Source organism: Notamacropus eugenii, chromosome 5, assembly GCF_028372415.1.
Source record: "Notamacropus eugenii isolate mMacEug1 chromosome 5, mMacEug1.pri_v2, whole genome shotgun sequence".
NCBI classification, from domain to species: Eukaryota; Metazoa; Chordata; class Mammalia; order Diprotodontia; family Macropodidae; genus Notamacropus; species Notamacropus eugenii.
Window position 1 is genome coordinate 337961578 of NC_092876.1, and position 25684 is coordinate 337987261.

The 25684-nt window shown below is 39.0% G+C and overlaps 1 protein-coding gene across 2 annotated transcripts in view; it reads left to right on the top strand.

Moving 5' to 3' along the window:
- The window catches only part of SLC12A8 (solute carrier family 12 member 8), a 188467-nt gene that overhangs the window by 147512 nt on the left and 15271 nt on the right, over positions 1-25684 (top strand). The window contains exons 9-10 of one of the 2 annotated variants that reach the window (XM_072613747.1): positions 12809-12955; positions 18296-18932. In XM_072613747.1, coding sequence (XP_072469848.1) covers positions 12809-12955; positions 18296-18932 — 784 coding nt within the window. The remainder of the gene's footprint in view (positions 1-12808; positions 12956-18295; positions 18933-25684) is intronic. The other variant, XM_072613748.1, reaches the window with a different exon arrangement.

The following is a 25684-nucleotide window of genomic DNA, read 5'->3' on the forward strand; positions in this document are numbered from 1 at the left end:
TTGGCTGGGTGAGAACCCCTTTATTTTTCAGATTTAGTGCACTGTGCACTGAGAGGAAGGGTAGCAAGATTAGTGAATTCTGTACATTCCACAGTGGCATGTTTTAGCAAACAGGTTTTCAGCAAGTCTCATCTGGCACCACTGGAAACTCAAGGCTTGAAGATATCTTAGTATTTCTCAGCTCCCCAACAGGCCCTTTGTCCCTCCTTGAGTTTGTAGAAGAGAAGGGCCTAAGATGCCCTTCTAATTTCAGAGAAGCTCAGTAAGATGAAAGATTTTCATTGGCCATTAATTTCTGGGTTTTATTAGGTTTAGGTTTATTACCTTTTCCCTTCTGTGGGATGAATTGTAAGGAAACATCCCTGGTCTTCATGAGATGGAATACAAGAGAAACTCCCTTCCCCTCCCCTTCCCATTCTCCCTCTTGTTGCTATTGGTCAGTCATTTTCAGTAGTGTCTGACTCTTTGTGACCCTATTTGGGCTTTTCTTAGCAAAGATACTGGAATAAGTTGCCATTTCTTTCTCTAGATCATATTATAAATGAAGAAACAAGCACACATGGTTAAGTGACTTGTTCAGGGTCACACAGCTAGTAAGTGTCTGAGGTCAGATTTGAACTCAGGAAGAGGAGTCTTCCTGACTCCAGGTCTGGCACTCTATCCATTGTGTCACTTAACTGCCCTAGGTCCCATCAGGTTCCCATTTCCTCCCCCTTTCCACTTCCTCATTTAGGAAAACCTGATCATTGAAAATTTGTAAGTTGTACAGCAGTTAAATTAGGGAAAGATTGTTCATGATAGAAAAGGATTCTTTCCAGTCTGTTCCTAAGCACAATTGTGGAGAAGTCAATTGTCCTCATGCATCATCAACTTTCTTTTCTTTGCCTTTCCCTCTTGCCTAAAACTGACCATCATGTGCCAGAGATTGCCCAATCTCTCTCTCCATTCCTCTATCAAACCAAACCCTTAGAAAAGAAGTTGATATTAGTCAACATGTTGATATTAGATCTCTTAGTGTAAATGCCATTCCTCTCCAAGGGATATTTTCAATTTAAGTCTTGTCTCTAATTAGGGAATAAAAAGTTTTGTTCTTTTCAGTTTAAGGGAATTGCAGGCACATGTGAACAAATGAAGAGACATATTCTGGGGGCAAAGGGATCTTCTTGCCTCTTAAATTTCATCAGTGAGAAGTCTACTGGCCTTTAGAGAATGATAAATTCTCAGAGTTGGAAGAGACCTTATATTTTAAATTGCTATATAATGCAGGGTCATTCTCTGTAATATCCCTTATGAGTAGTCATCTAGCCTTGATTCAAACACCCAAAAGAACATGAGATAGTAGAAAAAAGGTTAGCTTTAAAATGAGAAATTGTTGTTGTTCAGTCATGACCAACTCTTCATGACCCCATTTGGGGTTTCATTAGCAAAGATAATAGAGTGTTTTGCCATTTTCTTCTCCGGATGAGGAAACTGAAGCAAACAGGGTTAAGTGAGTTGTCCAGGGTCTGAGGTCAGGTCTTCCTGACTCCAGGTCTGGTGCCCTATTCACAGTACCACCTAGCTCACCTAAAGTTAGAGGACCTGGGCTCAAATCTCATATCTTCTTACTACCTGTGTGACCACGGGAGAGTCACTTAACCTCAGCAGACCTCAGTTTTCCCATCAGTAAAATTGGACTATAGGAACTCTGAAGTCCCTCTCAGCTTTAAGTCTATGATCCTATGGCCTATAATGATAGGGACCTTATTACTGCACAAGGCAGCACAATCCATTGTGAGATGGTTACTCTCAAATAATTCTTCAGTGCAGTGATCTGGATTCATTCTCCCTGGAGTTGCCACACTGGGGCTAATTTTCTCCTCTGGAACCATAGAGATTAAGATTATTTCCTCTCATCTGAAATATCCTTAATTCCTTAAATTGATCCTTATGTGATAGGTTTTTTTGCCCCTGCATTATTCTAGTTCCACCTAGACACCTTTAGTTTGTCAGCATTTTTAAAATGTGGTCCCCAGAACACGACACAACTCTCAAGAAGTGGTCTGATGAGGCAGCTGGTTTCCACTCTATTATTTTTGTAAGGCTGACCTTGTTTCTTTTTATAACAGAATTCACTAGAGATGAATGAACTTTAAAAGGCTACAATCTAAATGGAAGAGCCTCAGCAGCCCACCATGGTCAGGAAGAGGGCAGAACCAAATAAACAGGGAGAGATTAAAAAAAAATTCTATCAAACAAAGGAAGGACCATGGAATCTCTGTGGGTGGAAATTCCATTCTCAAATCATAAAGATGTGGCAGGAGGGCTAGACTAAAGATCCCTTGACCAGGATAAAGAAACTGAGATGGAAACATTTAATGAAGTTGGGAAAGCTTCTAAAAATAGGCCAGGTAGGAGGAATGGGGAGAAGTTAATTACAGATATGCGCGCATGCCCACACGGGCACACACACACACACACACACACACACACACACACACACACACACACACACACACAGAAGCTCATTTAGGAGAAGAGGTGGAGATAAGCTTTCTAGATAGGAGAAATGGCTGCTTCCTGACACAGGTAGATGTAGAGCCCACAAAAAAACGGAAATATACAGCTTTGGGTTCTGAGTAGTGAACAGGAACTGGTACAGGAAATATTTGTGGGTATGTTATGACAAATCCTTCCTAGAAAACTCCCCCAAAGCAGACTCCTTGGCAGCCAGCTCTTGGTGATTTCCACTGCCATCACCCAGGAAAATTCCAGGAGGGGGGAAAATTCTCTTTCCTTTGAAGACTGTGACCCTGGAACCTTCCTCTTGACTTTTCTTTGGCTCCCATCTTCTATGATAGTACACAAGAGAAAGCACAGTGGAATCAGAGTCAGACAACCTGGGTTCAAAGTTCAACTCTGCTAATTTCTAAATTAACTTATGACCTTCATGATCTGGTCAAATCACTTAACCTTTCTGGGCCTCAGTTTCCTCATGTGTAAAATGAAGGAGTTGGATTGGATTGGATGACTTCTAAGGTCCCTGATGTCTTCTAGTGTCTGACCACGAGTCTGACCGTAGTATAAGTGTTGCTCAGTTGCTCAGTCATGTCCCACTCTTCAGGATCCCATGGATCACAGCACACCAATACAGTTCATAGATTTTTCTTGGCAAAGATACTGGAGTGGTTTGCCATTTCCTTCTCTAGTAGATTAAGGAAGAGGTTAAGTGACTTGCCGAGGGTCACACAGCTAGTGTGCCTGAATCCAGATTTGAACTCAGGTCTTCCTGATTCCAATAGATGCTTAGTAAATGCTTATTGACTGATAATAGGTGATAATAATAATTGCTAGCACTTATATACTACATATATCTATACTACTGTACTACTATAATATACTACATGGCCAGACACTGTGTTAAGTTCTTTACGATTATAATTTCATTTGATCTTCACAACAAACCTATAAGGTAGCTACTGTTATTTACATTTTACAGATAAGGAAACTGAGGCAAATAGAGGTTTAGTGACTTGCCCAGGTCACACAAATAGTAAGCATCTGGGGTTAGAGCTGAACTCAATTCTTCTTGACTCCTAGACCCCCTGCTGTGTCCACTGCCCCATCTAACTGGCTGATTGATAAGCAGAGAGGATTGTGTGCCCATGTCTCTTCCTACCTTCATCCCTGTACATGGGGCTCAGCTGTAACATTCTCCCTTGATTTTCCTGGCCATTGAGGAAGCAAGACTTTTTAAGTGTCCTCTGAAATGACCTCCAGATTAGGTTGTGTATATCTCATTTGCACTTAGTTGTCTCTCCCATTAGAATGGGAGCTCCTTGAGGGCAGAGACTTTGTTTTTGCCCTTTTTTGCATCCCTAGCTCTTAACATCATGCCTGACAAATAGTGAGTGGCTAATAAATGATCAATGACTTATGGACAAACGTACCATGGGCAAGGCATTATGCTGGACACTGTGTATAAAGATGAAAAATGGCAGAGTCCTTACCCTCATGGGGTTTATAGTCTAGTCAAGGGCTGGGACATGTAAACAAGTAATCATAATACAAGATAAAATAAAGCAAATGAATAGAAGAGATCATATAGAGACCAGGAGACATTCAGAGGTGAAAAATCACCTCTAGTTGGGGGTTAAGGAATCAAGGAAGACTTTTTGAAAGAGGTGACATGAGCTGGACCTTGAAGGAAGGCAAAGATGAGACAGGAATCCATTTCAGACATAGGTGACAACATATTTAAATATATCAAGGTGAAAGAGATCAGGAGGAATCTGGAGAATGCGTGGTAGTTCAGTCACATTTGGCAGAAACATAAATATAGGAAAGAGTGGTGAGACACAGGAGTGGAAAGCTAGAATAGAAGAAGGGGTTTGAATACCATGGTAAGGAGTTGACATTTTATCCTGTAAGTAGTTGGGAGCTCCTGAAGATCTTTGAACAGGGGAGTAACATTAAGCTTACTTTGGGTGCTGTGTGAAGGATAGATTAGAGGAGATGGGATAGAGACCAGAGAGAGGGAGACCAATTAGGAGGCTATTACCATAGTCCAAGAGATAACTAGGGTAGAAGTCAATACGAGTGGAAAAATGGTGTGTGATGTGGAAGAGGTCATAGAAATAGGAACAATAGGAAGAAGGAGTCAAAGGAGAAAAGAGGGAAGTGAGGCTGTGGGTCAGAGTTTGAAAGGAAGATGGTAGGATTCGTTTTAATTATATATCTTGTTAACAAAAGACCCCCAGGCCCATGAAGGGACCTGAAATGAGACTGAGTTCAATCACAGATTACAAAGCACTTATGGTCTGAGAAGAGGCTTATAAGGGAGAGAATAGCCTACAAGGGAGCAGAGAGGGAGAGAGAGTTCTCAGCTGTGCAAAGGGGAGTGGGAAAAGGGTGAGATAATAACCTTTCTTTTGAAAAGTTTTTGCATGTGTGTGTGTGTGTGTGTGTGTGTGTGCATATGTGTGTGTGTGTGTGTGTGTGTCGGGGGTGGAGGAGGCTGGTAAGGGGGAAGACATCTGTAGACACAATAAGCCAGGCAGCATGATATTTAGAAGTCTCGAGTAAGGTTTTGAGTGTGCAGCTTCTGCTCAAGGTTGCTCTTGAGCTGATCAAGGCTGGCTCTGTGGTTTCTGGCAGTTACAGATATCTCCAAATTTGGCTAGAGTTCACTTGCAAAGGATAACTGGTATGTCAAGCAGCTCTGAGTCTCAGAAATCCTTCTAATTGACCGGTTGTTGTGTAACTCTTTTGTCCTGCTCCTCTGTAAAGAAGGGAAGCCCCAACATGTCCAACAAGTTATTATGCTCATCACAGAGCCCATGTCCATGGTCACTATGTCTCATCCCTCTGCTCAGTTTATAAGCATCTTGAGAGCAGCAGCTGTGTCATTTTTCATCTTTGTATCACCAACACCTAGCACAGTGCCTTGCACAAAGTAGATGCTTAAGAAATTCTGGTTGACATTTGAATTTGAGGTCTCGATAAGATATTTAGGAGGGGATAGCCAGTAGGTTATTAGAAATGGAAACTTGAACCTAGAGAAGAAGTAAAAACAGTGAGGAGATCTAGATTTGGGAGGCATCTGTCTGGAGGGGCAGTTCTCTATAGGAGTGAATAAGATATACAGTGGAAAAGTTATAGAGAGAAGAAAAGAAGACTAAGGACAGTTTTAGAGTGGAGAAAGGAAGGTGGACCAATAAAGAAGAAAGATAAAGTGTGTCTAGGGAGATAACTCCCCCCCTCCCCAAAGCATTGTTATTGAGGTTGTAAGAGGAGAGAATATTGAGGAGAGAAATGGTCTATAGTACTAAATACTACAGAGAGGTCAAGGTGAAGAAGGATCAGGATTGGAAAAAGGTTATTGAATTTAGCTAATAAGAGGTAATTGGTGATTTTAGAGAGTTGCTTCAGTAGGAACAAGTAAAAGAAGTAAAAGTGGTAGTGGGGACATAGGGGAGGGGTGAGTATGAACTATTCTTTATGTAAAATTTGACAATAAGGAAGAGATAGGACCTAAAACAGAAGGATAAAGGGAAGGTATTTTTAGGAAAAAGGAGACCTGAGCTTATTTGCGGGAAGAGGAGAAGGAGACAGTAGATCATGAGAGGATGGAGACAGAATGATGGTGTTGGGATGATTGCCCAACTAAAGCCTTGGAAATAGGAGGAGAAGTGATCAAGGATATAGGCGGAAGAATTAGCCTCTGCAAAGAGGAAGGCCATTTCGTCCTTGGTGATCAAAAGAAAGGAAGAAAGAATGGGTGGAGACAAAGATTTTGAACCATGGAAGAAGGAGAATGGCAGAGCTCTTAGTGGAGGACCCTACTGTTCTTTTTTTAAATTAATTAATTTATTTTTATTATTAATTTGTTTTTAGTTTTCTATAATCACTTCCATAAGTCTTAGATTTTCTCCTTCTCCATCCCTCCTCCCTCCCTGAGACAGCATGCAATCATTAAACACATTTTCACATTAGTCATGTTGCATAGAAGAATTAAAATGATTGGGAGAAACCATGAGAAAAACCCAAACAAAACAAAATATAACACAAGAGAAAATATTTTGCTTCATTCTGTGATCCAGTTCCATAGTTCTTTCTCTGGATGTGGATGGCATTTTGCCTCAAGAGTCCTTTGGGAATGTTGTAGGTCCTTGTATTTCTGTGAAGGGCTAAGTCTACCAGAAAAATTCCTCACACACTGTGGTTGTTACTGTGTACAATGATCTCCTTGTTCTGCTCCTTTCTTTGTTTTAAATTATTTTATTTGTTTTCAGTTCTCTACAATCACTTTCATATATCTTAGATTTTTTTCCCTCCCTTCCACACTGTCCCCCCACTCTCCTTACTCCCTCCCCAAGACAGTGTGCAACCTTATATAGGTTCTACCCATACGTTCCTATTAAATACATTTTCACCTTAGTCATGTTGCATAGAATAATTAAAATGAATGGGAGAAACCATAAAACAAAACAAAACATAACACAAGAGAAAATGGTCTGCTTCATTCTGCAGTCCAGTTCCATAGTTCTTTCTCTGGATGTGGATGGCATTTTGCCTCAAGAGTCCATTGGGAATTTTTTAGGTCCTTGCATTGCTGTGAAGGACTAAGTCTACCAGAAAAATTCCTTGCATACTGCAGTTGTTACTGTGTACAAAGTTCTCCTTGTTCTGCACCTTTCACTCAGCATCAGTTCATATAAGTGCTTCCAGGCCTCTCTGAAGTCTTTCTGTTCATCATTTCTTATAGCATAATAGTATTCCATTACATTCATATACCACAACTTGTTCAGCCATTCCCTAATTGATGTGCATCCCCTTGATTTCCAGTTTTGGCCACCACAAAGAGAGCTGCTATAAATATTTTTTACATGTGGACCCTTTCCCATTTTTATGATTTCTTTGGGATACAGTCCTAGAAGCAATATTGCTGGGTCAAAGGGTATGCACATTTTTGTAGCCCTTTGGGCATAGTTCCAAATTGCTCTCCAGAATGGTTGGATCAACTTGCAGCTCCACCAACAATGAATTAGTGTTCCAGCTCTCCCTTATCTTCTTCAACATTTATCATCTTCCTGTTTTGTAACAGCCAATCTGATAGCTGTGATATCTCAGGGTTGTTTTGACTTGCATCTCTCTAATCAGTAGTAGTAGAGCATTTTTTCATATGATTGTAGATAGCTTTAATTTCTTCCTCTGAAAACTGCCTGTTCATATCCTTTGACCATTTATCAATTGGGGAATGACTTGTATTCTTGTACATTTGACTTAGTTCTCTATATATTTTAGAAATGAGGCCTTTGTCACAGACACTAGTTACAAAAATTTTTTTTTCCCAATTTTCTGCTTCCCTCCTAATCTTGGTTGCGTTGGGTTTGTTTATGCAAAAACTTTTCAATGTAATGTAATCAAAATTATCCATTTTGTACTTCATAATGTTCTGTATCTCTTGTTTGGTCATAAATTTCTCTATTCTCCATAAATTTGACAGATACACTATTTTTTGCTCCCGTTGTTTATAGTATCAGTCTTTATCCCTAGATCATGTATCCATTTGAACTTTATTCTTGTGTACGGTGTCAGGCATTGATTTATGACCGGTTTCTGCCACACTCTTATCCAGTTTTCCCAGCAGTTTTGTCAGTGAGTTCTTGTCCCAGAAGCTGGGGTCCTTGGCTTTATCAAATATTAGATTGCTATATTCATTGACTACTGTATCTTGAGTATCTAACATATTCTGCTGGTCTACCCCTCTATTTCTCAGCCAGTACCAAGTGGTTTTGATGATTGCTGCTTTTTTATACAATTTGGGATCTGGTAGGGCTAGGCCACTTTCCCTACCATTTCTTTTCATTAATTCCCTTGATATTCTGGACCTTTTGTTCTTCCAGATGAATTTTGATATTATTTTTTCTAGCTCTACAAAATAATTTTCTGGTAGTTTGATTGGTATGGCACTGAATAAATAAATTAATTCAGGTAGAATTGTCATTTTTATTATATTAGCTCGGCCTAACCATGAACAACTGATATCTTTCCACTTACTTAGATCTGACTTTATTTGTTTAAAAAGCGTGTTGTAATTGTGTTCATATAGTCCCTGTGTTTGTTTTGGCAGGTAGACTACCAGATATTTTATAGTGTTTACCATAGCTTTAAATGGGATTTTTCTTTCTATCTCTTGCTATTGGGCTTTGTTAGTAATATATAGAAATGCAGGTGATTTATGTAGGTTTATTTTGTAACCTGCAACTTTGCCAAAGTTCTTTATTATTTCAAGTAGTTTTTTACTTGATTGTCTAGGATTCTCTACGTATATCATCATATCATCTACAAAGAGTGATAACTTAGTTTCTTCTTTGCCTATTCTAATTCCTTCGATTTCTTTTTCTTTTCTTATTGCTAAGGCTAACATTTCTAGTACCATATTGAATAACAGTAGTGATAAAGGATATCCTTGTTTCCCCCCTGATCTTACTGAAAATGCATCTAGCTTATCCCCATTTCATATAATGCTTGCTGATGGTTTTAGGTAAATATTGCTTATTATTTTATGGAAAGCTCCATTTATTCCTATGCTCTTAAGGTTTTTAATAGGAGTGGGTGTTGTATTTGGTCAAAAGCTTTTTCTGCCTCTATTGAGATAATCATATGGTTTCTGTTAGTTTTGTTCTTGATATGCTCAATAATGCTGATAGTTTTCCTAATATTGAACCAGCCCTGCATTCCTGGTATAAACCCTACCTGATCATAATGTATTATTCTTGTGATAAGTTGCTGTATTCTTTTTGCTAACATCTTATTTAAAATTTTCGCATCTGTATTCATTAGAGAAATTGGCCTATAATTTTCTTTCTCTGCTTTGACTCTTCCTGATTTAGGTATCAGAACCATATTTGTATCATAAAAAGAATTTGGTAGGACTCCTTCTTCATTAGTTTTTCCAAATAATCTAAATGGTATTGGAATTAACTGTTCTTTAAATGTTTGATAAAATTCACTTGTAAATCCATCTGGTCCTGGAGATTTTTTCCTAGGTAGTTAATGGCTTATTCAATTTCTTTTTCTGAGATGGGGTTATTTAAGTATTCAACTTCCTCTTCTGTTAATCTGGGCAGTGTACATATTTTAAATATTCATCCATCTCACTTAGATTGTCAAATTTACGGGCATACAGTTGAGCAAAGTAATTTCTAATTATTGTTTTAATTTCCTTCTTGTTGGAGGTGAGTTCACCCTTTTTATTTTTGATATTGGTCATTTGGTTTTTTACTCTTTCTTTTTAACAAAATTGACCAAAAGTTTATCAATTTTATTTGTTTGGGCCCCACTGTTCTTAAAGATTATCTGTTGAGAAAGAGTGGGAATGAGGTAGAGTTGGGTACTTGAAGAAAGAGAAAACAGTTTGAACAGCTGCTAGGGGAGTGTGATAGGAAAGCCATGAGATGAATAAAAGGATTTCTAGAAGCTGAAATTTAAGTTATCTAGCATCAATTTGTAGTGGGCCTCATCAGTAAGATTTGTGGTAGAGGAAAAGAGAAGGCTGAGAATGAGGACTACACAGGGCAGCAAGGTGGTACAGTGGGTAGAGCATTGGCCCTGGAGTCAGGAGGACCTGAATTCAAATCAGGCCTCAGACATGTACCAACTCTGTGACCCTGGGCAAGTTATTTAACCTCAGTTCCCTAAAAAAAAGTTGGAAGGGGGATGAGGGCTACCCAGGGTTTAATAGAAATGAGTGAGAACATTAGACGGGCAAAGCCAGAGGATAGAATGCTGCTGAACTGACTGACCATTTGGCCAATATGTGAAGAAAGGGAATGAGACTAGAAGAGATGGTATTGAATGATGGTAGCAATTCAAGGGTCTGGAAGCAGCAAACCAAGACCTCCTCATCCTATGGTTTTAGGATATGAAAGAAGAATCAGGAAACATCAGATTGTCCAAGACTGTGGTGCTGTCAGGTGAGGGCTAGATTTCAGTTGGTATCATCAGGAGACAGAAGGAGTGGGAGCTTGAGGATTAAAGAGAGTTGCTTTACTGTAGAGTGAGTTTGAAAAGGGCACAGCAGCAGATTCTTTCTGTCTGTGCCCCAAAGATCTTACCTCCAAGTCGAGGCCAGACTGCTTTTCAGGGCCTTGTTTGAGATTCTGAGAACTGATAACAGTTCCCCATTGTCCTATTCACAGAAACCTCCCAGAGCTGGTGGCCCTTTTTCCTAAATCCATTGTGCCTGGAAAAATTCCACACAGTGAGTGGTCCCTACTTGTAATCCTTTTCTAACTCACTGATCAATATTCCTTTCTGGCTACCCTGGAGATCCCTCCCATCTGCATCAAATTATTTGGCTTTCTGATTCCCAGTTTCTATAAACAACTACCTCTTATTGAAATATGCTTGGAGATCTCTGGTCCTCTGCCTTTGGACCCCTAAAGTTCAATACCTTTTTATCTTCAATCCTATAACCCCTACCCTCACTCCCTACCATGTATGTACTTTTCACATCCTGTTCTCAGTACCTTCTTCCTGATTCTAAGTTGGTCTTCCCAGGATTGTTCACTCTTGAAAACATTAGCATTCTTAAAACACATTTTTAAAAATGATTTTTATTGAAGCCTTTAAAAAAATATATTGTAGTCATTTCCTATTGTAACACCCTCCTCCCTCACCACCTCCCCCATTGATCCTTTCCTTGGAAGAAAGAAACCATCAAACAAAACTTTCTGATAAAGCAACTGTGGATGACTAAGGATGCAGCGTTCTGAATCCATGCTCCACTACCCTTTTCCTAAGAGGAGGGAATTGTGTTTTATCATCTGTCAAAACTCACAATTACGTTACAGTTATTTCTGCTTTTCAGACAGAAATAGATTTTTGTTCAGTCATGCCTGAATTTTTGTGACCTCATTTGGCTTTTTCTTAGCAAAGATACTAGAGTGGTTTGTCATTTCCTTCTCCAGCTTATTTTATTGATGAGGAAACTGAGGAAAACAGGGGTAAGTGACTTACCCAGAGTCACACAGCTAGTAAGTGCCTGAGGCCAGATTTGAACTCACAAAGATGAGTCTTCCTGACTCCAGGTATGGCACTCTATTCACTGTGCCACTTAGCTGCCCAGAGATACATTTAGGTACATATATTTTGAGGGACAAGAGAAGATTCTCCACAGAACTGTCATCCAAGTTCTGTATTGCTTTTCAGTTTACAAAATACTTCCTTACAAAAAACTGCATGAAACAGGGGATTTCAGCACTATCATCTCCATGTTGCTAGCCCCAAATCATTCATGTTGTAAATGGGCAGAGGTAAGAGACTCTGCTTCTGGTTTCCTATGTCCAACCTCAGTGCGCTATCCAATACATCATGTGAAAAGTAATTTTAAAAGCTAATTAGACTTACCATTCAGTTGTACCAAAGCCAAAGCAATCCATCCCAAGGTTCCATTCATTTATAGACAATAGGACCCTAACAAAAATGTAGGCACTAATTAGTAAGGAAAAATGAAATATCTCAATTTTTAAAAAAGCTCACAGGAAGGCTGGAGACAATAAAAACACTGTATTGGAAACTTGGAAAGAATTATTGCCATGTAACAAAAAGCATGGGCACTATAGGTGGAGGGAGGGGAGGGAGGGTATTCTATTAGCAAAGTGGAGAATCCTATACAGGCCAAAAGACATCTTTACTTCCAGGACGAAGCCCCGGTGGGGGAAAACAGAATGCCATAGCATAGGTACAAAGTCAGCATTCAAGAAGAATGATAGGAACATCTTAAAAGTGACTCCAAAGCCAAAAAAAGAAAAAAAGTCCAGAGCTAGGGAACTGTTGAGAATCCTGAGCAAATATTGAGCAAATGTGATCTCAGAGATGCAGAAGAGCTAGCAGAGAGACTCCACACTTCAGTTCTCCCTCAAGAGGATATTCAAAAACTGCCAACCCATCAGTTATGGGAGGACAAAAGTCACACAGGCAGAGCAGGCATGGATTGGTCACATTCTGCACCACTGGAGAGAACATCCATTGAAGAAATCACAAATTCATTTGAGAAACACATCAGTAGAATGTGAACTCTTTTGGTGCAAGGGCTGTTTCTTTTTGTCTTTTGATTCCTAACACCTAACCCAGTGCTTGGCACATAGAAGGCCATGCACATAGGTGTGTGAGTTGGGGGTGACTCTATCTCCTGGACCTAGAGAATTGTGAGGTCAACCAGCCAGGGGAGCCATTATAGGATAGTGATTGGGGTTGACTCGGTGGGTTTGTTTTCAAGAGTAGCATATTCATTCTCTCCCTCTGTGGTCTTCTCTTCCAGGTGTCTTTAGTGGGTTTCCTGTTCCTCTTAGGGCTGTACATCTCTTCATTGGCCTCTTGCATGGGGGGTCTGTATGGAGCCCCCCGTATACTGCAGTGCATTGCTCAAGAGAAAGTGGTCCCAGCATTGACATTTCTGGGGCATGGGGTGAGTCATGTTCTGAGGCAAAAAGATGACAGAGATGATGTTTGCATTGACCTCTCTGGAGAGGCAATGATTTTTTAGGTGTCTTCAATACTGGCCACAGGCCCACAGACTGGGAGTTGGAAAGGGTCTTAGATATCAGCTAGTTTATTCTCATTTTATAGAAGAGGGAACTGGAACCCAAAGAAGTTACATAAGTTACCTAAGGTCACTTAAGTTGTATAAGCAAAGCTGAGATTCAAACCCATGTTCTTCCAAATCCAAGGCTCTTTTCAGTATACCACACTGCCTTGTGAATAAATAGATCCCTCGCCCACAACACATATACCTTTTGGGAAAAGTTTCCAGGTTAATGACATTTTATACTAGAATGTGGTGGTCATTTCCCTCAGCTCAATTCACCAGCTGATTTCTTCTGGGTTGACAGAAAACCACAGAGGAACTCCTTCCAAGGTTTATATGGAAGTCAGAGAACTTAACTCTTACCCTCCAGTCCATTTGTCATTGCAGTAAATAAAAGGATTTTTTCTTTTCTTTTCTGACTATTGGATTGGTCCTGATCTAATCAGCACATTTCTTCATTTCTGGCCAGCTCTGTCCCTTGGGCAGACTGTGGACTAACAGTGTAAAGAGCATTGAACTTAGAGACAGAAGGCCTGGCTTTGAGTCTCAATCCTGTTATCTCTTAGTTGTATGACTGAGCAAGTCACTTGACCTCTCTGGGTCTCAGTTTCTTTATCTGTAAAATGGGAATAGCAACATTTGCACTCAACTTATGGGGTTCTTTGTATAATCAAGAGCCCATAGATAAAACATTTCCCCACTGATGTGCCCACGGTCATAAAGGAGATTGGTGATGGAGACAGTCAATCAACAAGTATTTATTAAATGCCTACTATGTTTCAGACACTGTGCTAGGGATGTAAAGAAAAGGTGAAAAGAGTTCCTTACCTCAAAGAACTTTTATTCCTTTAAAAAATTTTTTTGAGTCCCAAATTTTCTCCCTCCCTCCCTTCCCCCTTCCTAAAAAGGTAAGAATTTTAAGTAGGTTATATATGTGCAATTATGTAAAACATTTCCATATTCATCATGTTGTGAAAGAAGAAACAGACCAAAGGGGGGAAAAGCATGAACAGATAAAGGAAATGAAAATGGTGTACTTCAGTCTGCAATCAGACTCCGTCAGAAGAACTTCCATTCTAATGGCCTAAACAACATGTGGGACAGCTAGGTAGTGCAGTGGATAGAGAGTAAGGAAGACTGAGTTCCTGAGTTCAAATCTGGCACTTACTAGCTGTGCGACTCTGGGCAAATCATTTAACTCTGTTTGCCTCAGTCTCCTCATCTGCAAAATGAGTTGGAGAAGGAAATGGCAAACCACACCAGAATCTCTGCCAAGAAAACCCCAAATGGAGTCTCTGAAACGACACAACAACAACAAACATATACACACGTAGACATTTGCAGATACTTTACAAAAGTAGATACAAGGCAACCTTAGAAGAAAAGACAGTAGTAGCTTTAGGGATTGGAAAAGGCCTCCTGCAGAAGGTGGCCAATGAGCGGAGTCTTGAAGGAAGCCAGGGATTGTAAGAGGAGAAAGTGAGTGGGGAGTCCATTCCAGGCAAAAGGAATTGCCAGTGCAAGGGGAGAAATGGAAAATGGAGTATCATAAGTGAGAAAGATCAAGAGGCCAAGATTGTGGCAGGATTGTGGCAGAGTGGGGAGAGGGGAGGCATGTGATAGAAGACTGGAAAGATAGAATGGATCCAAGCTGGGAAAAAGCTTTAAATGCCAAGTAGAGGAGCTTTTGTGTATCCTCGAATAATAAGAGTTTACTGAGGAGGGGATGATGTGGTCAGATCTTCATTTTAAGAAAATTGCTTTGGCGGCTGAGTGGAGGATGGATTGGAGTAGGAAGAAATTAGGGGGAAAGGGGATGATTAGAAAATTCTTTCAATGGTCAGTTTAAGAGGTGTACTCAAGTAGAGAGATAAGATATATGTGATAGATGTCATGGAGATTAAAGTGATCAAGTTTGGTACCTGACTGGCGAATTGGGGTGAGAGGTAAGTAGATGACGAAGTTGTGAATCTGGCTCATTAGAAAGATGATGCTTTTCTCACAGTAATAGGAAAGTTTAGAAGAAAGTGGGGAGTGGAGGGGGGAAGGGAAGGAGAGAGAATGAATTCTGTTATGGGAGTGTTGTTGCTGAGATGTCTATGGGAAGTCAGTTTGAAATGTCCAAAAGGCAGGTGGTGATACAGGGCTGGAGAAAGACTAGGACTGAATTAATCGATCAGCCAGCATTTGTCAGGTGCTTACAGTGTGCCAGGCATTCTGATAGGCACTAGGGATACAAAGTGCAAAGAATGAAATAATCTCTCCTGGACAGATGTAGATCTGGGAATCATCTGCAAAGAAAAGATAGTTAAACCCATGGGAGCTGATGAGCTCACCAAGTGAGGGAGCATAGAGAGAAAATGTGTGGCCCACATTAATGAGATCACAGATCTGTGGACATCTTGCAGTATTTTAAAAGTCATTTTCTAGAATAATCTGAAGTTTGCCTAATTTTCCAAGCAGTTTGTAGCTTTTGGGAGTCTTTGTCTTAGAACTGGTTGCTAATAGTAACCGTTTAATGTCAATTTCTACCCATAACTCAGCATAAGTTGTGATGGGACTTGAGGGGAGGAATTTTGAGAAAATTAATAAAGTCACTGAAACAAAAAAAAAATATTCTGTTTGAGGAAAAGGCAGTCTCAAGATTTTGCTTATGCCAGCAGCATTATGCTGCTTTATCACAGATTGCTTTCTTTTGGTATTATGTGAATGGAGAGTCAGGAATAAATAGGAGCAGAGAAATTGATGGGAGGCTGTCTTTATTTCTTCTTAGGCATTTACTTCCCATGCCATCATATATAGAGAGGTTTTAGAAAAAGACAAACTGACACTTGTCTATGGATTAGCTGTAGGCTGTGAGAGGTTGGGCTCTGTTACTAAGGAGAACAAAGATATGAGCAAATGATGAAGAAATATGATACACCACATTTTTAAAGCATCAGTCATAGACATGCCATAGACAAGGGGCTTTTTTGACTTGGAGCTTCAAGATTCAGATGAGTTCAAAGAAGTTCCTACTAAAGCTTGGGAATAAGACCTGAATTATTTTAAATAGAGGTAAATAATGAAAATCCAAGGGGATAGGACCAAACAAGAGACAGAGGGCATTGAGATGTAAAATTGATAATTTTGATAATATTAAATTTAAAAAGGTTTTGCAGGAATAAAACCAATGTAACCAAAATTAGAAGGAAAGCAGAAAACTGGAGGAAAATTTTATAGCAAGTATTTCTGATAAAGAGCTCATTTCTCAAATATGTAGAAAACTGAGTCATTTTATAAGAATACAGGTCATTCCCCAATTAATTAATGGTTGAAGGAAATGAACAGGCAGTTTTCACACAAAGAAATCAAAGTTATCTATAGTCTTATGAAAAACTTCTCTAAATCGATTGATTAGAGAAATGAAAATTAGAACAGTTCTTAAGGTACCAACTCATAACCTATCAGATTGTCTAAAATGACAGAAAATGAAAATGATAAATGTTGCAGGGAATGGGGAAAACTGGGACAGTAAAGCACTGTTACTGGAGTTCTGAACTGGCCCAATCATTCTGGAGAACAATTTGAAACTATGCCCCAATGGATATAAAACTGTGCATACCCTTCGATTCAGAAATACCATTACTAGGTCGGTATCCCAAACAGAATTTATTTTTTTAAAAAAGGTAAAGGACCTATTTTTAGAAGAGTATTTTATAGCAGCTCTTTTTGTAGTAGCTAAAAATTGGAAATTGAGGAAATGCCCATCAATTGGGGAATGGCTGAACAAGTTACAGTGTATGATTGTGATGAATACTATTGTGCTATAAGAAATGACAAGCAGGATGATTTCAGAAAAACCTGGAAAGATTTACACGAACTGATACAGTGTGAAGTGAGTGGAACCAGGAGAACAGTATACATAGCAATATTGTATGATGATTAACTATGAATGACTTAGCTATTCTCAGAAATGCAGTGATCCAAGACAATCCCAAAGGACTCACGAAGAAAAATGCTATCCACCTCCAGAGAAAGAACTAATAGAGTCTGACTATGGACTAAAGCAAACTATTTTCTTCCTTTTTTCCTTCCTTCCTTCCTCTAGTTTTCTTCCATAAAGTGACTAATATGGAAATATGTTTTACATGATTGCACATGCATAACCTATATCAGATTTTAGTTCACATTTGCCATTTCTTCCTCCTCTCTATCATGTAACTGACAAGGCATTGTTCAGGATAGAAGTTCTAAATGGGTCCAACTCACATGCAAGTGACGACATCACCCTCATGATGTCAATGGTCGTCTTTGAGAAGGAAGGACAAACAACAAAGATTGGCTGCTAGTTCTTGTGCTCCTCAGTTTTCCCATATATAATAAGGGAAGAATAATTATTTTCCTTCTGTATCTCCTAAGACTTTGGTGTTAGAAGACCAGGAAAGGGGTAAAATTTTGGGGAAATGAAAATGTTGTAGAAATGTGCTTCTCTTTTGCATTAATTCAATTTCTGAAAGGCTTATCAAGTGCCTACTCTATGCATGGTACTGTATTAGGTGATGGGGATATAAAGACAAAAAATTGAATATTCCCTGCCTTCAAGAAGTTTATATTCCATTGAGGATTACAGCACACAAAGATAAGTAAATACAAAATGTACTTTGTCACAGAGATCTCACTTCTGGGCATAATGGAAAGCATATTAACCCTGAATTCAGAGGACCTGGGTTTGAGTTCCTCCTCTGATGTTGAGTTACTATCCATGTGACCAAGGGTGAATGACTAAATCCCTCTGGGCCTCACTTTTGTCATCTATAAATGAGGTGGTTAAACTACATGACCTCTGAGTTCCTTCCCAGCTTTAGATCTGTAATCTTATAATAGCAACAGGAGCTGGACCAGTGATTTCTTTGGCATAGGAAATTCATGGTCAGCATAGGAATTCATGGTCAGCATTATCTCCACAAGTTATAGTCTTAGAGCATTCTCTAGCATACTGAGAAGTCAAGTGACTTACCCAAGGTCACACAGTTGGTATGAGTCAGAGGGAGGGCCTCAATCCATGTCTTATTGGTTCCTAGGGTAGTTCTCTATCCACTACACCACACAGCCTCTATGGTACTATAATACAAAGTAGTTTCAAGAGGGAGAGAACATTAACAACTAGGAGAATCTAGATAGGGGCCCTCTATAGGAGGTGGCACCTGAATTATACTTGAGTTTTTGTTGTTATTGCAGAGAGGACACAATAAAACGCCTGTGGCTGCCATTTGCTTGACCAGTCTGGTGACCATGGCGTTCATATTTGTGGGTCAAGTGAATATCCTGGCTCCAATCGTCACCATCAACTTCATGCTAACTTATATTGCCATAGACTACTCTTACTTCACCTTGTCTATGAGTCACTGCAATCTCAACCAGAGGTTCCAGATGGGAAAGAGGGAAAGCTCTAGGGATCCAGGCTGCTCTGCACACCTGATGCTGGACAAAGGGCCCAACTACGGCTCTGAAGGCCTCTTCCAAGCCAGTCCTGAGGGGACCTTGTTGGAGTTCACCAAAGATATGGATCAGCTTTTCCACCTCACCAGGTTCAGTCAGAATGGTCCTAAGAAAGGAGAGAGAGATGGGATGAAGAAGAAGAAGGTGAAACACCAAAAAGCAACTAAACAAACTCTACAGGAGAGTTTCCTCTTGCCGCTCCCCTCCCCTGCTTCTCCGTCCTCCCCTGTGTACTCCAGGACGGCAACTGCCTCCTCCTGTAAGGCACGAGAGCATCACTTCACTCAGCAGAGTATCTTGAGAGAAGAGACTAATGGAGACCATGAAGACCAGTTGCTGCATGGAAGTCAACAGCTTCTTGGACCTGACAGACAAGGTAAGATTTTTAGAAAGGGATTTGGGTTTCCCCTTCTGGAGCAGTTGACTGTTCCTACTCAGATGCTTTGCTTTCTTCAGGTGCACCTGACATCAGGTTTAGTGATGCTCTTATGTCATGATATGTGGCACCAATGTCTTCCTTTTGAGAAGGAGAAAGGATCTTTATAGTTTCATTGCTCTAGAGCTAAACAAAACGATAAAACTTACAGAGGGCACTTAATCCAGCTGACTCATTTTAAAAAATTTAATTTATTTTTAGTTTTCAACATTCACTTCCTTAAGATTTTGAGTTCTAGATTTTCTCCCCATATCTCTCCTCCCCCACCCCAAGATAGCATGTAAATTGATATAGGCTCAACATGCACATTCATATTAAACCTATTTTCACATTAGTCATGTTGAACAGAAGAATTAGAACCAATGGGAGAAGCCATGAGAAAGAAGAAACAAAAGAGAGAGACAGAGAGACAGAGACAGAGACAGAGAGACAGAGACAGAGAGCAAACAGTATTCTTCAATCTGCATTCACACTCCATAGTCTGGATATCGACAATATTTTCCATCTTCCAGAGTTGTCTTACATGTTTTCATTGCTAAGAAGAGCTCAGTCTATCAAAGTTAGTAGTTGTACCTTGTGGTTGTTAACTATGCACAATGTTCTCCTGGTTCTGCTCATTTCACTCAGCATCAGTTCATGTAAGTCTTTCCAGGTGTTTTGGTAATCTGTTTGCTCATTTTTTTAAATGTTCTTTTTGTTCTTTAAATTAATTTATTTAATTTTAGTTTTCAATATTCATTTCCATAAGCTTTTGAGTTTTAAATATTCTCTGTCTCCCTCCCCTTCCTCCTCCCAATGAAAGAAAGAAACCACAAGAAAGAAAAAAACAAAACAAAACAAAAAGAGAGAGTGACTGACTCATTTTTAAGTTGGGTAACAGACCCAGGGAGAAGTGATTTGCCCAAGATCACAAAGGTATGCAAGTAAGTATCAGGGGCAGAATCTGAACTCAAGTCATTTGATTTCATTACTGTGCCCTTTCCACCACACTATGGTGTCCGATGGAAGATGAGCAGGTTGAGGAGAAAAGGTTGATCGAGAAGGTTCCTACAACAAGTAACTTTTTGAGAGAGACAGACAGAGACACAGAGAGACAGATTTTCAGTTGTGTCTCACTCTTCATGACCCCATTTGAGGTTTTCTTGGCAAAGATATTGGAATGATTTGCCATTTCCTTCTCCAGCTCATTTTATAGGTGAGGCTAATAGGGTTAAGTGATTTGTCCAGGGTCACACAGCTAGTAAATGGCTGAAGCTGGATTTGAACTCAGGTCTTCCCAACTCCAAGCATGGCACTATGTCATTGCACCAGATAGAAAGACAGACAAAAACATAGAGAGAGAAAGAAAGACGAAGATAGAGATAGTCATATCAGTACACACAGGGGAAAAAAAGACCTCAAAAGACAGGCATGTAAAGACTGGGTCACATGAAGTAGTGGGAAGAATACGTAGACCTGGGTTGAAATCCTGACTTCATAAAATCACTTGAAGAAGACTGAGCAATTTCTGTAAGGTCTCATTCAGCTCTAAATCCTGTAATTCCATGAAGTTTGAATTCATTGCGATGGAGAGGGACGGACCCGTTCAACTTTTTTAAAATGGCAAATGCCTGCTTGTCCAGCTCTTGGGATACCTGAGAGTTCCCTTTGATACCATTCCCCAGTATTTCGGGTTCTATTACATGACTTCTCCAGATTGGTACCCTTTGTACCCAAGACTCACTTCTTTGTAGAACCTCAGACAGAAGGAAAAAGTCCCAATCATGAAGCTAGAAGATTTTGGAAATGCTAATAACAGGCATCCACAGTATGAATAGCTGTCATCTTGCAACATCACACCTATTCAAGGTAGTCAAGCACTTCTGAACACAGTCTTTCTGGGAATTACATAGCACATTCATATATTCCTTTACAACCTAAAAAAAAGTATTTTTTTCTTTTTTCAAGTCTTTTACCCAGAAATAAATAGGGTAGATATTAATATGTTCATTTAATACCCCATTTTACAGACTAATAAACTAAGTTTCATGGAGGTAGAGTGACTGTAGATCCCAAGGTTGTTTCTTGTACACCATACTTCCTCCCATGGAGGTTTGCTACATATAATAAACTCAGAGAAAGCATCTCAAGCAGTTTTCTCTCAATAGCCCCAACAGAACAGAGAGTAGATCATGCCTACAAACTCACTTTATGCAAAGCTATCACACAAAGAAAACACAAAATCCAGTGCACCTATAGTTGTGAAATGACTATTTCAACTTGTGCCACCACCCAGAAAGACAAAAATCTAACCTGTTTAGTAATGATACTCTTTTTTAAAAAAGAAAAATAAAGTTTTATGAATTAAAATCATGTGTTAATATTGCAAGAGTTTGCTATAATCTGTAATCAATCAATAAAGCTTCATGAAATACATAATGTATTTAAGACTTTGTAACAGACAATGGGTATTCAAGAGGGATAAGATGAGGTCCCTGGCTTCAAAGATCTTATAATCCATTGCGAGAGGGGGGACTGAGGTTGAGAGAGGTTAATCGACTTGCTTGGGGTCAATTAGTAAATGTCTGAATATAAAAGACTCAGGTCTTCTAGAACCCTAGGGTGGCCAGGTGGCACAATGAATCGAGTGCCAGGCCTGGAGTCAGGAACTCATCTTCCTGAGTTCGAATCTGCCCTCAGACACTAGCAGTGTGACCCTAGGTAAGTCACTTCACCCTCTTTGCCTCAGTTTCCTCATCTGTAAAATGAGCTGGAGAAGGAAATGGCAAACAATTCCAGTATCTTTACCAAGAAAACCCCAAATGGGGTCATAGAGAATTGGACACAACTGAAAAACAACTGAACAATTTCTAAACTCCAAGCTTAGTACTCCAGTCACTTTAGTGATTCTTTATTAATTCTACAATCAAATGCAAGCTCTTTTGTTTGGCATTTAAAACCTGTGACAACCTAGTACCAGTCCCCTTTTGTGGCCTTATTATACGTGGTTCCCTTTCGCTTAGAATCCCTGGTATTGTTTAGTTGTTTCAGTTGTATCTGATTCTCCATGACTCCTTTGGGTGTTTCTTGGCAAAGATACAGGAGTGGTTTGCCATTTCCTTCTCCAGCTCATTCTACAGATAAGGAAACTGAGGCAAACAAGGTGGAGTGACTTGTCCAGGGTCACACAGCTATAGGTGTCTGAGGCTGGATTTGAACTCAGGAAGATGAGTCTTCCTGACTCCAGGACCGGAGCTCTATCCACTGGGTCATGTAGCTGCCTTAGCTTAGAATCCCTGCTTTCTTTCAACAGTCAGTTCAATGAAAGCATGAGGATAGTGGGCAGGGTAGTGGACATGGAGTCAGGAAGACCTGGGTTCAACTCCTACTCCAGACTTTTACTATCTGCAGGACCCTGGGCAAATTAATTAAATTCTCTGTGCCTCATGAGGGAGCTATACTCAATAGCCTGAAAGGTCTCTTCCTGCTCTAAATCCATAATCCTATGAATCCGGGTTACTTTCTACATAAAACCTTTCCAGATCCCCCAATTGTTGCTGCCTTATCTCACCACAAAATTACCTTGTATGTATTTCATGTATATGTGCATGAGTATAAGCTCCTTGAGGGCAAAGACTCTTTGATTTTTGTTCCAGTGACTGGCACAGTGCCTGGAACATAGCAGTTGCTTAAGAAATGCTTGTTGATTGATTGATTGATCTCTACTAATAAAGCAATCAGGTAATTGTCACCAAGGTAGGCCTAGGTTGGTGTATTGCCTCATTGTCCAAATAGCATTATCTCCCCTAAGTATAATTGACTACCTTTGATATGTAATAGCTATATGATCCTACATGTTTAATTTCACTCCTTTTTATTTTGGTCAATCTTGAGGACTTATTCAAATCTGAAGGTTCAGAACCACTGAGTTTGATGGAATGGTATAATCACAAATGTTTTATGTATTCAATACAGTTACCTGATTAGCAAAGAACTTATGAAATATATATGCATATATATGTATGTATATAAAACTTTTCTGCTGAATTATGCTTTTTCCATCAAAAATAGAATTTTTCATGAAAACAGTTAGTTGTTAACTAGCCACTAATTATAGTATTTTAAAAATTGATACAGAGTTTAGAGCAAGCTTTAAAGAAATAAAAATATCTCCAGTGCAATTCAATATCTTTAGTATTGTGCAGTCACTACTTTATCTAACCTTTGTCTTCCTTCAGACCTGAGCAGAGCATGAATTTTTAGTTCATCTCGAGTCTTTTCTTAAGCATCATAAGCCCATCTGAGATTTTAGATACATCTCTAGACTTGATGCTTTAGGGACCAAAGCCTTTAGGGCTGCTTGACTCCACCTCTCCTATGGGTAACTTTTCTTTAGCTATTGTTTTTATTTTTTCTCTAGCAGGCAAAATCTTAATCTGACAACCTAAAGTTTTCTCAAGCAAAGGTCACATGCCTTTCCAATGTTTTCCCCTGCTTCTTCGGATTCTCATGCAAAGAACAAAATTAAAAAAATATATATATATTTATACATAAGTACATGCACACAGATGCATTGGTATATAAATGCATACTAATATGTACTTGTATGTAAATACACGCATATTTGTGTGTGTTATGCATTAAATATATTATTTTTGTATAACACATGTATTATATGCATATGTATGTGTGTATACATATTACAATATTAATATATATATATATTGCCAGCAGAATTGCAAAAACAACCCTATAGCCTTTTCCTTAATAGCAGATTTCCCCCGCAGTTGGTCAGTTAGTGTTACTAACCAAGCCTAGTCTTTCCATTCCATCAGGTAACTTTAAAAGAACATGAAAGTTAGCATATATTTGGTTTCTTTATCAATCACTGTCATTCTCCTATGTGTTTATAACCTGCTGCTTCTGATCCAGACTGCTCACTATGAAAGACATCAAACCAAAACACCTATTTTAAAAGACATTTCAATGTAACATAACAAAGTTTTAAAATAGACATAAAAGTGGTTTCTCTGTGGCAATTAACAAGCTTAGAAAAAAAGTTCCAGTTCCCTAGACTTTCCACGTTCCTGAGCAAGTTAATTTGATTAGACTTATCCCAGGAGCCCAGCCTCTCACCTGGATGCCCACTCAGAGAATCAGGAAGGGGTGGGGGGAACTGCTATAGTGAGAACATATACCCTTTGACCTCTGCCATGGTTAGTTAGCAAGTGAAATAAATTCTTAAAAACTTTGATTTGAACAAACCTATAATTTAAAAAGTGCTGCTTCTATCACTTGCAGTTTCTGGGATCATCCCTCTCTGCCAAGGTAGGTATTAGATTTTGTATATAGTTTAGTCTTTCTTATTCAGGAGACAATTGTCTGTTATAAATTAATTAAGCCTCTTTTTCTTTTCACTTTCCTTCCTTCCTTCCTTCCTTCCTTCCTTCCTTCCTTCCTTCCTTCCTTCCTTCCTTCCTTCCTTCCTTTCTTCCTTCCTTCCTTCCTTCTTTCCTCTTATTTGTCAGCTTCCTTTCTGAGGAAAGACATGGGGCAGGAAAAGGAAGGGGAACTCTAAGCTGGCTGAGGGACGCACCATATCTTTTTTTTTAATGTCTTTTTCATCTACTATCTCAGTGTACAGTGTATAGAAGGTATTTAATACATATTTACTAACAGAAAACAGGTTTTGATAAATTCAAGATCATAAATTACTAGAGGAAGGACTTCCTTTTACATAAGAATTTCTGGAGAAAATGGAAAACAGCTTGGCAGAAGTTAGTTTTAGACTTGCAACTTATACTATATATTGCAATAAACTGAAAATGGATACAACCCAAATGTTAAAGATCAGATCATAGGAAAAAATAGAAGAGAAACAGAAATTGAATACCTTTTACAACTATGACTAGGGAATAATATGCTAAACAAACACGGAATAGATGATAGCATAAAAGATAAAACATTCAGTTTTGACAACATAAAATAAGTTTTTACATGAATAAAATCAATGAAAAATTAAAATATAAAGGATAGAGTTGAAAAATATTTGCATCAAATAATACTGATAAAAGTCTGCTATCCAAATATATACGTGAACTTGGCACAAATTATATCAAGAGCTATTCTGTAATAGCTAAGTGACCAAAGGTTTTCAAAAGAAGATTGACAAATGCTAAATGGACATATGAAAACATGCTCCAGATCACTGCAACTAAGAGAAATGAAAATTATGCTGAAGTTTTACATCATTCCTTACATATTGGTCAACATAAAAAAAACTTGGGACATTGTTGATGGAGCTGTGAAATAAGTGGCCCAACTATTCTGGATTTCAGTTTGAGTTATATAAATGCCATAAAGACTATACTCAGTGACCTGGCAATCCCACTATTGAGCATATGCCCAAAGAAAGTCAAACAGAGAAAGAAAGGACCAATATATTCTAAAATATTGAAAGTAGCATTCTTTATACTAGTAAAGAACTATTAAAAAGTGGGTACCCATTGGTTGGCAAGTAGCAAATGAAATGTTGGCATGTGAGTGTAATTAAATATTGTACCATGAAAAATCATGAATATGAGGGATTCAGAGAAACATGGGAAGATTTGAATGAACTGATGTAAAGCAAACAAACCAAACCAACAGATCAGTAAGTATAGTAACAAGGACGATGAAAATGAAGATGGTTTAGAGGAAGTTGAACTTTGAGC